This window comes from Lissotriton helveticus, chromosome 7 (assembly GCF_964261635.1).
Source record: "Lissotriton helveticus chromosome 7, aLisHel1.1, whole genome shotgun sequence".
In the NCBI taxonomy this organism is placed as follows: Eukaryota; Metazoa; Chordata; class Amphibia; order Caudata; family Salamandridae; genus Lissotriton; species Lissotriton helveticus.
In genome coordinates, this window is record NC_136068.1 from 1,851,040,466 (window position 1) to 1,851,057,911 (window position 17,446).

Genomic DNA, 17,446 nt, shown 5'->3' on the forward strand with positions numbered 1-17,446 from the left:
GTTTATAAAGTTTTATATAGCGCGAACAAGATCCCGAAGGATATCAGAGCGCTTTATAAAAAGGATTGAAGGAAGGACATAAGAGCAATGACGTCATTGAGTAAGAATACAAAAAAAACCACAACCCCTCCCTCCCCCCCAAAAAAACAAGGAATAATCACATAATTACAAGGCAGATAAGACAGGATGAGTAATACAATAAACAGGTATATAGCAGGCTACGCAGGAAGGCACAGTATGCGGTAAGGAAGAACAGCATCAAATGTTTGTACAGTGAATGTAGGATCACTGGCTTCGAGCAGGAGAAACCTAGCTCAATTATGGTAAAAATGTATTCATTAGGACTCTTTTGGCTTCCAGTTTGAAAGCAGCCATTGAGGAGATTCTGCGTATTTGTTGGAAGAGAGTTCCATATCTTTGGGACCGCACTGGAGAAGGCTCGGTGACAAGTTCACTTTTTGCTAAGGATGAGTGGTTTCAGGAGGAAAGTGTTAGCGCCTCTTGAGGCTCTACCACCACATGATAATGCAAGCTTTTGCACTAGTTATCTGGAAATATTGAGATGCAGAGCTTTGTGCACCAGAATAACAATCTTTAACAGAATTCCACCACTTAAGAGATTTTAGGACTGGGGATATGTGCTCATTTCATTTGGTATTTCATGTTTCCAACTGCTTGATAAGGGAGGTTGTCCTCAACAGAATCTACTAAGCAGCCCCCATTCAGCTAGTATCTTTCAGGAAGAGGTGATGCTTTCATGAAGGTATCACAGGATTGCACTAGGAGGCACCTGCAGCACCAAGAGAATATATCAAGTATCTGAACCAAGGGTCAGGTGAGGAGTGTTCAAGATTAACTCCACCTTTATAACTGTTTCCATGGCAGCCGGGTGATGGAAGACAAGTCTGTATCACCATATGTATGAGACAAAAGATGTTCTCAACAGACTGCACCCTGCCATGCATAGACTTGGTTGTGGAGTTGGCCATGATCAAGATATCTATGAATTATCGCCCGCTTGTTCCACACACGGAGTTTTATTCTAAACGGGTCTAATCATAATATTGTAAGAGCGTAGGAATATTACATTACCTTTCTGTTCATTAGTTGTCAGTTCTTTGAAATATTTATGGTCAACATAACCAGAAAACCAAATATTACTGGCCAAATCGGGGGCAGGGGATATTAAGTTACAAGTACTTTGTGGGGTGCAAAGCGAGGCCTGGGGGGGACATGATGTGCCAACTCCTTGAGAATCTACACAGACTTTGAATTCCAAAGGTGCCAGGGTACGTCACGGTCTAACCGCCACCTGAAGCATTATACTGCTATATCTGAGAAGTTATTAAGCAGGCCTGTAATAATGTTAGGACAAGTGGGCTTATTGCCCAATCCAGTTATAGTCGCCCTGCGGTAATTACACACCTACTTTATGGGTGATCCTGTAACTTTAGATTGCATTTGCTGTTCTTTTTTTGCATGTTTTAGTTTAAGACATATGTAAATTAATCTGTTACTGACAAGTTTTCATGGTCTGTAGCCTGTGTTTGAGGCTTCCCCGCAGCTTGAAGAATATGCTCAGAACTGTGCGGCTTCAAGGTACCTCCGCTTCAAGGCTGCTGAGTGAAAGGAAGCTCTGAGATCTCGTCTTAGACAGCAATGGCTGAACAAGGAGTCGGTCACATTTTAACTTTCTCATCACTTTTTATACCCCTAGGAAATGTTATTCTTGTCATGTAAGCAAAGTAGAACATTCTGCATTATACTGAAAGCTCTCCAGAACAATTACTCTATTTCATCCTGAACACTCTAGAGAGGTAGATATTACCACAGAGCAGGTAGAAATGTTCTCTCTCACCATCTACTCATTCAAGGAGACTTCAGTTAGAAAGTCAGTCCCAACTGAGATCTCCCCCAGGCGATGGAAGCCACTTAAAACCACTCCTTTTCCTACGTGGAATTTTTTTCAGTCTCTTTAATGATAATAGTTTTTCCTCAGTACCCCTCATCCACTCAGGAACCGAGAAGACATCCTCGTGGCCTATCCGCTGCTAGATGTGTTTCATCGCCTGACGTTGCATTGCCCTGAGAAGATGTAACCAAGAACCTCACAGGATGTAAATGAAAAAAGCCAGCTCCAAACTTTTCAAAACTGCCTGCTGCCTGACTCTACTTGAAGGAGAACATTCAGTTCTTTTGAGATGACTGAGGGCTGATTTAGATCTTGGCGGATGGGTTACTCTGTCACAACAGTTATCGTCCCCTGAAATATAAATCCAATTAGAACATTGGAATGTTGGGAGCTCCATTGAAAACAATGGAGTGCTCCGGGCTTATAATGGCTGGTAGAAGCCTGGAGCTCCAACATTCCAATGTTTCTTTGTTCACAGCTCTGGCTGTGAACAAAGGCTTCAGGGAGCCTGAGGGGATTCCAATCCCCTCACGCTCCCATAAGGCTTTGCTCTTTTTTGTTAGAACATTCTGCCCTCTAGTGGCAGAATGTTCTAATAGCCTTATAGCCCTTCGTAGCTGGGCTATACCGGCTATTAAAGTCCCTCTCCCTTGTTAAAGGCCCTCGCCTTCGGCTCGGGGCCTTTAACGCTGGAGAGGGCCTTTAATAGCCGGTATAGCCCTCTACGGCGGGCTATAAGGCTATAATATATCCTATGAGATTTATATTTCGGAGGACGGGATATCTGTCATCTTTGTGAGATCTAAATCAGGCCCTAAGATTCCTATTGTGACCGTTCTCGGCGCCTCCAGCCAAGAGAAGTGAATCCTTGTGATTCAACAAACAGTGAGCGATGGATCGAGAGAGGAGACCCGCTCAGAGGCGCGTCCTGAGAGGAGGGAGGGGGTATGATCCTGCATGGTTCACTGTGTTTAGATACAAGTGCATGGTGTGGAGTGTTGGTCTTCAGACGTCTTTAATGAATGAATTATCTCTCTTTTAAAAGAAGGGAACACTGCATATTTTATTTATTTTTATTTAAGTTTTTATAGAGCGCGTAGTCACCCGAGAGTATCCCAGCGCTGAACCTCAAGCTCCTAAAGGTTGAAGGGGGAAGGATGTCGGCCACATTAAGGGAAGAGTAGGGTTTTAAGGGACTTCCTGAATCGAAGAGGTTTGGTTCCAATCTGAGAGTCGGGGGGAGTGCGTTCCATTTTTTTGCTGTGTTGACTGAGAAGCGGCGGCCACCTGCACGGGCCTTCTTCACCCTAGGAATCATGATAAGGTTTCCATGTTCTGACCGAAGCGCTCTCGTAGGTCTATAGGGTGTAATCCAGGTGTTGAGGATAGGCGGGCCTACGTTGTGCAGTGCCTTGTGGGCCAGACAGAGGGCCTTGAATGTTATTCTTTCCCTAATCGGGAGCCAGTGTAGTTTACTCAGTGCAGGTTTGGCTGACGTTCTGGCTGGAGTATTCGTGAGTAGTCGGGCTGCGGCATTCTGGGTTTTTTGCAATGTTTGGAGGGTGGATTCCGGTGCTCCCAAGTAAATGGCGTTGCTATAGTCCAGCCTGGACAAAACTAGGCCTTGGATCAGCAGTAATCTGGACTGGAATGGGAGTAGGGGGAGCACCTTTCTGCATGATCTGAGTAGGCCATAGCAGATGCCAGCCGTTTTCCTTGCCTGTGTTCTGAAGGTGAGATCTGTCTCTAACCATACTCCCAGACTCTTAACTTCAGTCTTGGGGGCAGGGGGTTCACCCATACAGGCGGGCCAGATGTTTGGGGGGAGATTCATGGTTTTTTGCCCTAGGAGTAAGATCTCCGTTTTTGACCCATTTAATTTTAGGGCCGAGTCACTCATCCATTGATGGATGTTGGAGAGGCAATCATGGAGATTGGAAGGTTGTAGCTTGGGGTGGGAGAGCGTCACCACCAGCTGAGTGTCGTCAGCATAGCTGACGATGGTGACTCCAAATGGTGAGACCAACTCCTCCAGTGGGGCCATATACACGTTAAACAACGTGGGGCTTAGTGATGAGCCCTGTGGCACACCACACCGAAGGGGGATGGAGGGGGAACGACTTTCACCTTCCCAGACTTGGAAGGAGCGTTGGGAAAGAAAGGACGTGAGCCATTTCAGCACTGTGTCTTTCACACCGATGTCCTCTAGGCATTGGGTTAGGACCTGGTGGCTGACGGTGTCGAAGGCCGCACTCAGGTCTAGGAGGACCACTGCCACTGATCCTCCTGCATCGATGATTTCTCTGGTCTTCTCTACTGCTGCGAGGAGAGCGGTGGCAGTGCCCTGACCTGGTCTAAAGCCTGTCTGTGAATTTTTGAGGAGATGGTTTGATTCTAGGAAGTGTGACAGTTTTTTATTCGCTAGTTTCTCGGCGACCTTACCTATCCAGGGAAGGAGAGAAATTGGTCTGTAATTAGATAAGTCAGCCGGGTCAAGCGATGGTTTCTTGAGAAGCCCTTTTACGACTGCTTCCTTCCAGCTCAAAGGGACTTCTCCTTGGGCTAAGGAGATGTTAATGAGGGCAGTCAACTGGGGCACTATGGTCCGAGTGATATCTTTAACGTACCGTATGGGAACTGGGTCACTGGGGGCGCCACTCTTAGTTGATGCAAATGTTGCTGCCACTTCCTCAGTAGTGACTGGGCCGAACGACGCTAGATAAGGCATATCGGGTTTCCCGGGGGGATTCCATAGTGCGGGAGGTAAGTCCTTAACTTTATCTGAGGTGTCGGGTTTAGCGGCAGGGAGGGAGGCAAGGATTTTTTTAATTTTTTCGTCAAAAAAGGTCGCTAGATTGACGCATTTTTCTTTTGCTGCTTTGGGGTCCATGGATTTCTGCGGAGGGTCCGGGACATGGAGGAGCTTTTTAAGGATGGAGAAGGTCTCCTTAGCTGAGCAGGAGGAAGTTTTTATTTTTTCCTCGTAGAAAGCGCTTTTCGCGTTGTGGAGAGCTTGTTTGTACGCTTTCATAGATGATTGATAAGCGTCTTTCTCCGTCCCCGACTTGTTTTTCCTCCAAGTGCGTTCTGTCCTTTTGCACTCTTTCCTCAAAACATTAAGGGAGGGTGTGTACCATGGGGCAGGGTTGATCTTTTTGACGTGTTTCAGGGTGCTGGTTAGTGGGGCAAGGCTGTCCAGGGGGTGGGAGAGCCATCCGTTAAATTCTCTGTCAGCTGTGTTAGGGTCCGCGGAGAAAGGTCCAGCGGATTCCAGTAACTTCCCTTCCCATTCCTCTGGAATGAGCTTATGCCACCGTCTACCTTGTATCCAGGATTTCTGTTTACGTGCAGGGGTGGTCTGGAGAAGCCAGTGCATAGGGACCAGCAGATGGTCTGTCCATGGGAAGGGGGTAGGGTCTTGGGTTATGAGGTTCCTGATATTAGAAAAAACCGGGTCTAAAAGCTGGCCTTTCTGGTGGGTGGCTTTTGAGTTCAGGAGGTGGAGGTCGGCTGATGTAAGGTCAGCTAGTAGGTTAGCAGCGATATTATCCGTGGGGTCTAGGAAATGCAGGTTAAAGTCTCCTAGGAGGAGGAAGTTGGAAGCTGTAATTGTTTTAAGTAGAATGTGATCCATCAGGGTGCAGGAAAAATCTCCTAGCGGACCTGGCGGTCGGTACACTAATAGTCCCGATAGTGAGATAGTTGGCGAGATCTGGAAGGTAAAATTACAGTTTTCGCAGTCTTTGACAGTACCGCATTCTATTCTACAGTTAAGATGGTCTTTGTAGAGTATGGCTAAGCCGCCACCTCTGCCGACCGGTCTGTTCAGGCAGCGGATTTGATAACCTGGTGGGACTGCATTGACCATATCGAAATCACTGTTAGGGGTCAACCATGTCTCGGTCAGAAACAGTACGTCTAGCGTAGAGTTTTGGGCGAGGATGTGTATTTCGTGAGCGTGTTTTACCAGGGACCTGCAGTTCAGAAGGCCGAGTCGCAGCGCTTGGCCGCGTTCTGTTTCCTCTGTTGCGTTACAAAGAATACATCCTGTAAAGGGGGTGTCTTCCTTGAGGATGAATTTACACTGGGGATGTTTGTTAGTGTTCCAGGCTCGGAGTGTATCTTGGGAGTAGAATATACGCTTTTGCGAGTTGGGCATAGTGTCTAGGCCTGAGGCCGTCTGGGCCCGGACGGGCCCAGACGGGCTTGCCTTTGGCGGGCCTTCGGCGCGCTGACGGCGCGCCCGCTGCGCCCGTCCGCTGCGCGTCCGGTGATTGCACATCCCTTTGGGGGTGAGAAAGGGGCGTGTGGGCGTGGCCTAAGGGTAGGCGTGGCCTCGTTCCTCGCCGTCAATGGCGGCTGGATAGGATTGTTTGCCTGGTGTTCGCTACAGCGCTAATTCCGCTGTGCAGGCGATTCTCTGCCAAATTCTGGTGATGCCAGGGGGTAAGTGCAAGTTTTAAAATACAATTCTAGTATAACGTGACACAAGTGATACAATTTTAAAAATAGGTCCGCTCCCGGCTTTCCGCCTCAGGAGTATGCGAGGTTGTCTGGTGTGGCGCGTTAGAGTTCCGCGTTTTATACCAGGTGGGCGAGTGGGCGTGGCCTAAGGGTAGGCGTGGCCTCGTTCCTCGCCGTCAATGGCGGCTGGATAGGATTGTTTGCCTGGTGTTCGCTACAGCGCTAATTCCGCTGTGCAGGCGATTCTCTGCCAAATTCTGGTGATGCCAGGGGGTAAGTGCAAGTTTTAAAATACAATTCTAGTATAACGTGACACAAGTGATACAATTTTAAAAATAGGTCCGCTCCCGGCTTTCCGCCTCAGGAGTATGCGAGGTTGTCTGGTGTGGCGCGTTAGAGTTCCGCGTTTTATACCAGGTGGGCGAGTGGGCGTGGCCTAAGGGTAGGCGTGGCCTCGTTCCTCGCCGTCAATGGCGGCTGGATAGGATTGTTTGCCTGGTGTTCGCTACAGCGCTATTTCCGCTGTGCAGGCGATTCTCTGCCAAATTCTGGTGATGCCATGGGGTAAGTGCAAGTTTTAAAATACAATTCTAGTATAACGTGACACAAGTGATACAATTTTAAAAATAGGTCCGCTCCCGGCTTTCCGCCTCAGGAGTATGCGAGGTTGCATATAAAGTAAGAAACAAACAACTCTGCTGCATTGTTGACTGCCCCTTGGATGAATACAGAGAAGCTTTGCTGAACTGGCTGCTATCTCCACTTGTCAGTCAGGCCGCTTTGTTGCCGCTCCCACAGAAGACAGTCTCCAGAGTCTAAGGTCTCTTTGCGTCCTTCTCACAGATCCAGTTTGCCTCTATGAGGCAGCTTTCAGAATAGGTTGATGTCTTCTTCGTGGCCGCACAGCTTCCTTCCTCATTGATGCCGGTGACCTGGAACCTGTGAAGGAAAAGAAGACAGAGTCAGGCCAAGAATGGTCATTTTTTTTGTAAATCACGCTCTGCAAGCTAAATTACATCTTGTAACTTAAATAGAAAAGTGGTTTAAAAGCTCCTCAAAGGGTCAACCTGAGAACCATTATCCTCGATGTCATGGCCAGCCGTGCAAAGCTTGCTACAGTGTCTGCCACTCACTTCAAACACATGACAGGTGAACACAGGTCGGGAGAGATGCTTGTCCCCTGTCTCGCGACTGCGACATGTAAAGTTTACAATGTTCGAAACTGAGGGAAAATCCCAAAAACCAAGGCCGGATTTGCCAATCCTGGCACCTGGAAGTTCCATGTGAAGGCCGGTATTTGATGTTCAGCAGTGCAAGATTACACTTCCTGCCGCAGTGACTTTCACCAGCACATTTGCGACCTTCGCATGGCTGAACTTCCAGTCGCGCCCGGCATGACTCGCGGGTAGGGGGTGAAGGAGGTCGCACGGGGTGGGGGTCACGAGGTGGGTGTCGGGGGCTTAATAAAACAAGCATTTGCAATGCAAGAGGTCTCGCGATAGGAAAGTTTGAGCTATTGGTATTGTAAATGACACTTTTTTATTTATGTGTTGGTTTTGAAAATATCGAAATTAATAGCTTTGTGATTTACAATGCCAATAGTTATAACTTTTGCAAATGTGACACCTATAGCATTTGTAATGCAATATGTGTTGTATTTACGTGACTTACATGTATTGATATTACAAATAACAATTGGGCTTTTTTTTAAAATAATTAATACTTAAATAAAAGTTATTGTAATTTATAATGGCAATAGCTTAAATTTTTGTAAATAACTTTTGTGAAGATTATGTTCAGTGTATTTTATTGTGATGAAAATCCAAGAACAGAAGTGAAATAATAACATCTTTTTGTGACATTTGTAATCAAGCTTGAAACATTGAGAGAACATATTTGAACCAGCTGTTGTTGAATGGCTGCACAGATTGAATTCAGTGTTGGCACTGAGTGATGTTGTGGTGGCGAACGAGTGATGCTGTGGTGTTTAGTGATGCTTTGGTAGCGCATAGTGATGTTGTGGTTCCCCTGGGTGATGCTTTGGTGGTGCTGAGTGATGCTGTATGCGATGTTTTGTTATCATATGTTTTGATTTGTTATGCTATGTTTTGCTATCCTATGCTTTGATTTGTTATGCTATGCTATGCTTTGTTATGCTATGCTTTGTTATGCTATGCTATGTTTTGTTATGCTATGCTATGTTTTGTTGTGTTGTGTTTTATTATGCTATGCTTTGTTTTGCTATGCTATGTTTTGTTTTGCTATGCTATGCTATGTTTTGTTGTGTATGCTATGCTATGTTTTGCTATGCTATTATGGGGCAGATGTATCAAGATTCAATTTTGCGATTCCTAAATAGCGATTTTTAAGGAATCGCTATTTAGAAATCGCAAAATGGAATGTATGAAAAAAATTCGCTATTTTTTTGCGATTCCTTACACTTCCTTATTTGCGAATTCGCATTTTGCAAATTCGCAAATAAGGAATAATTTCCCATGCATTCCTATGGGCCAGGAGGCCCATAGGAATGATTTTGAACTAATTCTCAAATTGCGAATTCGCAATTTGCTAATCGCATTTTGAGAATTATTTCAAGGGTGCAGGGGTGTCTTAAAGACACCCTGCTGCACCCCTGAAATGTACATATGTGTGCATATGGCGCACATACATGCCCCATGGGCATGTGTGCGCGTCACATGCCACCTTAAAAAATGCAAAATTGTGCATTTGTTGAGGACTTCCGCAAATTATCATCAACTACAAGTTGGTGGTAATTTACGATTCCTTAACCAAAATTCGCTAAGGAAAAATGCTTCATACATAGCATTTAAGGAATCGCAAAATTTGCGATTCCTTAAAGGCCGAAATTCAGCGAAATTCCGGCCTTTGCGAGTCGCAAAACGGTTGATACATCTGCCCCTAAATGTTTTGTTTTGTTTTGCTATGCTATGTTTTGTTGTGTTGAAAGTCAAAGGGCTACTATCCCTGGAAAAGTTCGTAGACAAGAGAGCCACTGCCAGAGTGCCACACACACTGAGTAACTCGTCTAAATCACTGGTCACTGACTAGAATATAACGTTTACAATCTATTTTTATTAAAACTTATACTCATTCAAAAATCAGTAAGAATTCTATTGAAAACTACTGACAACATCAGATTAAAACCATCTCATAGTGTAAACAAATTTACTATTTAAAAACCAAGCATAATACAAATACTAATGTATAACATATTAAAAAGAACGACAATGCATGTATATAGGACATAAAACAATTTTTTTAACATAAAAAATGGAAAGCGAAGTACATAAATCTCAATCCACAAAGGTAACCACACAGTATATTATCAGTCAACAGTAAAAGAACATACAGCATAACCCCCTTATTTCAATAGAGCACTTGATATTGCTACAGATTAATTGATTCAATAACCTTAATATAATTACATGGGGATTTCCAGTATTTTTCGATGTTATATCTCTAGGATCCCCCAGGTTTTAATGAATTCAGTACAGAAAAATGCGTCGACGCGTTTCGGTGTTGTAGCCCGTAGATATGGTCACACCTTCATCAGGACAGTATTTTTGTAAGGGGTCATCAAGTTCGAACGACCATTTCCTTTCTGTATGTTAGAAAAGCATCAATGAGTATGTATTTATGATTAAATATCAGCATCATAATGTGACCTAACAGATCTGAATATAACAATCAATCATATTTTTCCTCAGAGGTTTCAGTGTACAAGTTATGTCCCTATAACCTGGCATTTAAATTATCATTACGATTTTCTTCCATTACATTTTGTTAACGATATCCTTTTATCTAGTCCCTCTGTTGTAGTATAATTGGGTGACCAGTTTGGAATTCTCTCACTCGTTTGTTCTGTTACATTTTCAGATTCATGGTATCTAGTCCCTTCATTAGTTTATAAAAGGTAACCACCATTCATACGCATCTCATGCCAGTTGCGTATATATTTACTGACCTCTAGGCTCTGTGGTATAGTTCTTTTATATTTAAAAGTTCTCACATTCCATTGCCAGATCATCTTATTAATTCGATGTATGGTAGAAACTAATAAAGGGATAAAGCAACAAAGGAGAGAGTAGGGCAGATCTTCAGTCTTTCACTTCTACCAGCTACTAGTTAAAATGTTTCGATTTGCTCCAATTTCTAATTTTTCATATAGGTTCTTATTTGAAGTATAAAGAAAGGGATTGTGGTCATATTTATTCTCCCATATGTTTCTTCTATTTACCGAGCCCCTTATTCTCGTCCCTACCTTACCTTGAATAATTGGAGACACCTTCTTCCCCGTGGTTTCTCACTATTTTCGGACCGCCACTTGCGTCTTGGTAAAAATTTATAGAACTCGATGGTTTCTACAGCTATTTATCAGTTTTCTCCCATTTATGCCGTTTTTCTCTCTCTTTAAAACCCATAGTACTATGGAGGCCTTCCTCGACGCTAATACTGTAAACTCATTACTGGGGTATCTAGTCTGCCTCTTTCTAACTTGTTTTATGGAGGTCTCCTCACGTTTACCGTTTCTCTCTCTTCCAACCCAGTGAGGCACAAACGCCTACCTCAATGGTGGCGCGGTTGTATTATCACGGGGATATCTATTCACACCCTACCTGTTTTAAAGCGGGTCTCCTCATGTTTGCCATTTCTCTCTCAAGGAGGCACATAAACCTCCCCCACTAGTGGCGCGGTTGTCTTATCACGGGGATATCTAATCACACCCTCCCTGGTTTTAGAACGTAACAGTTCCCCCCGGAGTGTGTAGCATCACCGTCAGAACCTTTCCCGTACCCAGGCTCACCTCTTAGTATCTAAGTTCTTCATTCCCACGGGTACACCTCGTCTCGATAGTTGTTTTTTTCCGGACGTTTCCCTCTTCTATTTATATCCCACATTTCTTATTGTTTGCAGCTGCGATGTGCGTGTTGCGCTTCTACACTCGCGCATGCGTGAACAACGTTCCTTTTGCCTGTATATCGTGGCGGCCATCTTAACGCTATGTATATCTGTTTCTAGTTGAGAGGTTATGTACAGAATTAATGGCATTAAGTGATATCCGTGATCACTGGTGGGCAAACAGATCATAATTATTCGATGGGTGCCATATCATCTAAGTAACTTACCAGCATGCCCATGGAATTTACAGTTTTTAAATTTGATATTCGACATCCCCTACGGTTTCCATACGTTCATGAGCGGTATGTCTCTTAAGCATTACTCGCACATACCCGTGAGGTTTACGATATTTATAGTTAATGTTCGGAATCACCTCCCATTTCCGTGTATATATGGTTGGTGTCTTCGTTTTTAATCACCCCATTCTTCTGAGTTTAGTGATTTTATTTTATTTAAAAAAAGGCTCATCTTCCCGTATATTGTTTCATGTCTAAAACACTCCACATTTGGCATTTGAAACCTACCGAGTTGGGGGATCTTATTAACTGTACACCCGAGATCTTCATATGGGGTACTATAATAATGTCTTCTTAACTGATTCGGATTCTGTGAAAGGTTAAACAATTATGTAGTTGTTCAACAGCTCCCTTAAATGAGAGTGTCCCAGTCTTCTCTTGAATTTAACCCATTTCTAATTGTGTTGAACTTTATCATGAAACACTGTTCTTGTTGTTTGCGTCTCTTTGTGCTGTTGCCCATTCTGGTCTGCCGTCTGATCTTTTCTAGGATTACCCATTTGATGTCAAGCTCACTATGTTTTTTCTCTTGCCAATGACCTATAAAAGGTGCATTCTCCTTTTTTAATCTAATGGCAGATTTGTGCTCTCCTATTCGAACCCTAAGTTCACGACCCGTTTCTCCTATGTATCCTTGGCCACATGGGCATAGGATCAAGTATACTAGGTTTTTACTCCTACAATTATTTAGGGTGGTAATCTTATGTGTGGCTGAATTAAGACAGACCTCCTTAGTCACTAAACATTGATTGCACACGCTGCATGATCCGCACCTGTGGTTCCCTACTGCCTTGTCTCCTGTTACTGTTCTTTGTGTTTCTACTACGTCCTCTCTGTATGTATGAACTAAAGTGGAACTTAAGTTCTTATTTTTTCTGTATGCGTACAGGGGACGAGGGAGCTTACTCTCTGTTCCCTCGTTCAGGATTTTCCAATTGTGATTTATCACATTTTTGATTAGATTGGCTATAGCTGAGAACTGACTGACCATGACAATTTTGTCCATGGAGGTGTTTTTCTCTTTCTTTTCCAGGAGACTGTCTCTATTGTAGTACTGGGCCCTTTTTAATGAATGGCTAATTAACTTTTTAGGGTAACCCCTATCCCTAAATTTTTGTTTTGTAACTTCTGCACGCCTGTAGAAGTCGTCTAGTGAAGTGCAGTTTTTTCTTAATCGGAGAAATTCTCCGAAAGGTATACTGTCTTTCTGACTTTTAGGGTGGTAACTATTGTAATGGAATACAGTGTTACGGTCTGTTTCCTTTTTAAATAATTCTACCATTAACTGATTGTTTACATTTTTTATACTGATATCTAAAAAATTGACCTTTTGGTTACTGTATGTGGCTGTAAATTTAAGATTATTGTCGCCAAGGTTGATCCAAATTAAAAATTCCTTCAAAAGTTCTTCAGGCCCTGACCAAATGAAATATCATCTATAAACCTTACCCAATCTTTTATATTTTCATAAAAGGGGCTGATCTCATTATACACATGTTTCTCCTCAAATTTGCTGACGTAGATACAGGCCAGACTCGGTGCGCAAGTTGCGCCCATGCTGGTCCCTTTGCGTTGAATGTACAGATCTTTTTTGAAGAGAAAAATATTATTCAATAATACCATGGACACGCACTGGACTATGAATTCTTTATTCGCCCCAACTATCTCTGTTTCTTCTAGTAGAGTCCTAATAACCTTTATTATATCGTGTTGCGGTATGTTTGTATATAGTGACTCCACATCTAGAGTCACCATATACTCACTGTCTCCCTGAAACGGTAGACCCTCAACCCTGGTTATCATATCGGAGGTATCTTTTATATAGGACTTCTGTTGTTGCACTAATGGTTTCAGATACCTATCAGCATACTTGCTGAGGGGTTCTAATAAGGAATCAATGGAGGCCACTATCTGTCTTAAAGATGGGTCCTCCATGCTCTTATGGACTTTGGGTAGTCCGTAAAAGGCAGGTGTTTTTGGGCTCTCATTATATAAAAATTTAAATTCCTCATCACTGATAATTTCATTAGTTTTAGCTGTGGACAGGAATGACTCTACTTCACGTTTTAAGGAGTCCATTCTACTCTGGGTCACCTAAGTGTAGTGTTCTTTATTTGGCAAAAGGGATATAGCCTTTTTTTCACAGTCCACTGTGTTAAAGACAACTCCCCCCCCCCCTTTGTCTGCTGGCTTGATAGTTATATGGGTATCAAGGGCGAGGGAGTCCAGAGCTTCCCTCTGGCTTTTGGAGATATTCTGTTTTTGGGGGTGTTTAGTTTCCACTATCTTTCCAATTTCCATTTTCACCATACTCTCAAAAATATCGATATTTTTATCAACCATTCCTAAGCCTGGGGTAAATGTAGATTTAGCCCTCAAACCTGAGTCTACAGGGGGTCCCTCTCTGGCCTATTCTCGAAGAATCTACGTAACCTTATTTTACTAAAAAAAAGATCGCAGATCTTTCTCAAGTTGGAATTTATTGATGCCCGCCGTGGGGACAAAACTAAATCCCATCCTTAGAACTTCCTCCTCAGTATCTGTCAGGTTTCTACGTGATAGGTTTATGATCGGGGTAATCCCTATCTCCAGTAGACCTTGTTCCTTGTCCTCTTGTATTCTTGAGGTTCTTGGTTGTTTTAATATTCTTGGTCCTGGTCTCTCATAGTGGGTTTCCTTGTGTATGAGCCCCTTCCCCTGTTTGAGAATCCCCTTTGGGGTCTCTGTGGGCGCTGGTCTAAAAAATCATCATACTCTCTGTTTGGGTGAGTGCAAGTGGTTTCCTCTCTCTGTGGCATATCCTCTTCCCCACCACTGCTGTCAGAAGAGCCTGAGAAATTCATGCGTTTGGGTCGTCTTTGTTGGAATCTAACCCTTGGCCCTCTTTCCCAATTCTGTTCTGGCTTTTCTGTATAGTAGTCCTTTTTGGGGAAGGGGTAAATTACCTCCTGACTGAACCTGGTAATGTCTTTTCTTAACTTTTGGGTTTTCTTATTGTTTAAGTATTCATAATATCCGTTCATATCTTGATTTATTTCCTCTATCTTTTTCTTGGCATCTTCTAATACATTAGTGTCAATTAATGCCTTTTCTAGTTCTTCCATCTCCCTCTTTTCTATAAGGATGGTGCTCTGTGCTGTTTCTATTATCAAGAGCATCCAATCCCTGCTACACCTGTTGGAAATTAATGTCCAGGTTTCTAAAAATTTCTGATTATTGACAAAGAGGCCCGGCTCATTACGTATCTGGAGCCCTACCGGGATAGTACCAGCCCTCACATATTGTGCCATAAATTCAGCATGCAATTCGGTACGGATAATTTTCTTTTTTAGGTTCACTAGTTGATTCCATTTTTCTCCCCCATTTGGGATTACAGTTATAGAGTTGCCATTTCTATTGGAACCCAACATTTTTGTAAGTTGTTCTTCACTGAAGCCGAAGGTCTTAAGTGTGTCTATTTTTAAATTGGATTTTCAAATTTTAAGGTTTTACAATAAAAACCTACAGTAACTTAAGTTTAATCTCTCCAGCACGTAGCTGTGCACATCAGTGAAAAAGTATGAGAGAGGACCCCACACGTTCCAGTTTTGTTGTGTTCTGTTAAGCTATGCTATGTTTTGTTGTGTTTTGCTATGTTTTGTTATGCTATGTGCTGTTGTGTTTTGTTTCGTTATGTTATGCCATGTTTTATTATGCTATGCTATGTTTTGTTTTGCCATCCTACGCTTTGTTTTGTTATGCTGTGCGATGTTTAGTTTTGCTATCTTATGCTTTGTTTTGTTATGCTATGCTATGTTTTGCTGTGTTTTGCTATGCTATCCTTTGTTATGCTATGCTATGTTGTGTTATGCTATGCTATGTTTTGTTGTGTTTTATTTTGCTATGCTATGCTTTGTTATGCTATGCTATGTTGTGTTATGCTATGCTATGTTTTGTTGTGTTTTATTATGCTATGCTTTGTTTTGCTATGCTATGTTTTGTTATGATAGGCTTTCTTATGCTATGTTTTGTTATGCTTTGCTTTGTTTTGTAATGCTGTGCTATGTTTTTTGTGTTTTGTTATGCTATGTTTTTTGTGTTTTGTTATGCTATGATATGTTTTGTTTTGCTATGCTGTGTTTTGCTATCCTGGTGTGTGTGTGTGTAGTTATGTGTGTGGTTGTGTGGTTATGTGTGTGTGTGGTTGTGTGTGTGTGAGGTTTTGTGTGTGGGGTTGTGTGTGTGTGGGGTTGTGTGTGTGTGGGGTTGTGTGTGGGGTTGTGTGTGTGGGGTTGTACGTGGGGTTGTGTGTGTGGGATTGTGTGTGTGGGGTTGTGTGTGTGGGGGGTTTTGCGTGTGCGTGCGTTTTGTGTGTGTGGTTGAGTGTTTGTGTGTGGGGGGTTGTGTGTGTGGGGGTGTGTGAGGGGGCAGTGGGTGAGGGGGCAGTGTGTGAGGGGACAGTGTGTGAGTGGTCTGTGTGTGAGTGGGCAGTGTGTGAGTGGTCTGTGTGTGAGTGGTCTGTGTGTGAGTGGGCAGTGTGTGAGTGGGCAGTGTGTCAGTGGTTTTGTATGTGAGTGGTCTGTGTGTAAGTGGGAGGTGTGTGAGTGGGCAGTGTGTGAGTGGTCTGTGTGTGAGTGGGCAGTGTGTGAGTGGGCAGTGTGTCAGTGGTTTTGTGTGTGAGTGGTCTGTGTGTGAGTGGGAGGTGTGTGAGTGGGCAGTGTGTGAGTGGTTTTGTGTGGGTGTGTGGAGTTGTGTGTGTGGGGGGTTGTGTGTGTGTGGGGTTATGTGTGTTTCGGGGGTTGTGTGTGTGTGTGGGGTGTGTGTGTGTGTGGTTGTGTGTGTGGGGGGTCTGTGCGTGTGTGTGTGGGGTTGTGTGTGTGTGGTTGAGTCTTTGCGTATGTGTGGGGTTGTGTGTGTTTGGGGGTGTGTGAGGGGGCAGTGTGTGAGGGGGCAGTGTGTGAGGGGGCAGTGTGTGAGTGGGCAGTGTGTAGTTGAAAGCAAGCTGGATGGAAGGGTGAAAATTTAGGCAGGTGAAAAGGTGAATAGATGGAACGACAGAAGAATGGACAGATGGGAAACAGTGATTGAGAAGATATATATATGAATGGATGAATGGACGGAGGAATGAAAAAGGTTGGATGGGGCAGCGGGTGGGATGTTAGAAATGTGAAGCAATGGCAAATAGATTAATAGATCAAAGGGTGAAAGCATTGATGGATGAAAGGAGTGACAGCCTTGCTCGCAATCAGCACTCGGTAATATTAGACGAGTGTTTCTAGTGGGCTGGGATATTTATTTTCTGACTAGAAAGGCACCCAATGCTGCATTTAAGATAAAATATGTAATATTTTGATATCTGCATATCCGATACTTTTCTGTTCTAAGACAGCGCATTCCAGTTTTCACACTAGGAATACGATTTGCTGAAGGGAAAACAATAACTTAGCTGCAAACGGAAAACAAGGGTAACAGAGTTGCAATGCACAGATACCCGATTCCCTGCAATGCACGGTGAGGTTGGTGGTGGACGGGACCCAAGAAAAATACACGAGGGCTTGAAAGCTAAAGTATCAGGACTCACGACACTGAGAACACCATGCCACAAAGACATGGATGGACACTAGCTCAGATGAAAGATGCTGCTGAAGGAATGTAGAGAATTGTGGACAAATGAGTATGAGTATGATGCAGCAGCTGCGCAGTGCGTGACAAGTAAAGCAAGAGGGGGGGGGAAGTCGAGCCAGAGTGAGATGAAGCAGACAGACGAAGATGGAAGGCAAGGATCATTCCCAAACTGCATTTAATAAACACCTACGTGCCTATGACTCCATCCAATGATCCTAGTCTGCAGGCATGCAAATTCTACTGTCTCTCT

The 17,446-nt window shown here is 43.6% G+C and overlaps 1 protein-coding gene across 1 annotated transcript in view; it reads right to left on the reverse strand.

The window, feature by feature from the left end:
- Window positions 1–7,191: 7,191 nt before the first annotated feature.
- Window positions 7,192–17,446, reverse strand: part of LOC144767768 (killer cell lectin-like receptor subfamily B member 1B allele C) — a 150,725-nt gene continuing 140,470 nt past the window's right edge. The window contains exon 7 of the mRNA XM_078651150.1: window positions 7,192–7,315. Within this exon, the coding sequence (XP_078507276.1) occupies window positions 7,192–7,315 (124 nt within the window). The remainder of the gene's footprint in view (window positions 7,316–17,446) is intronic.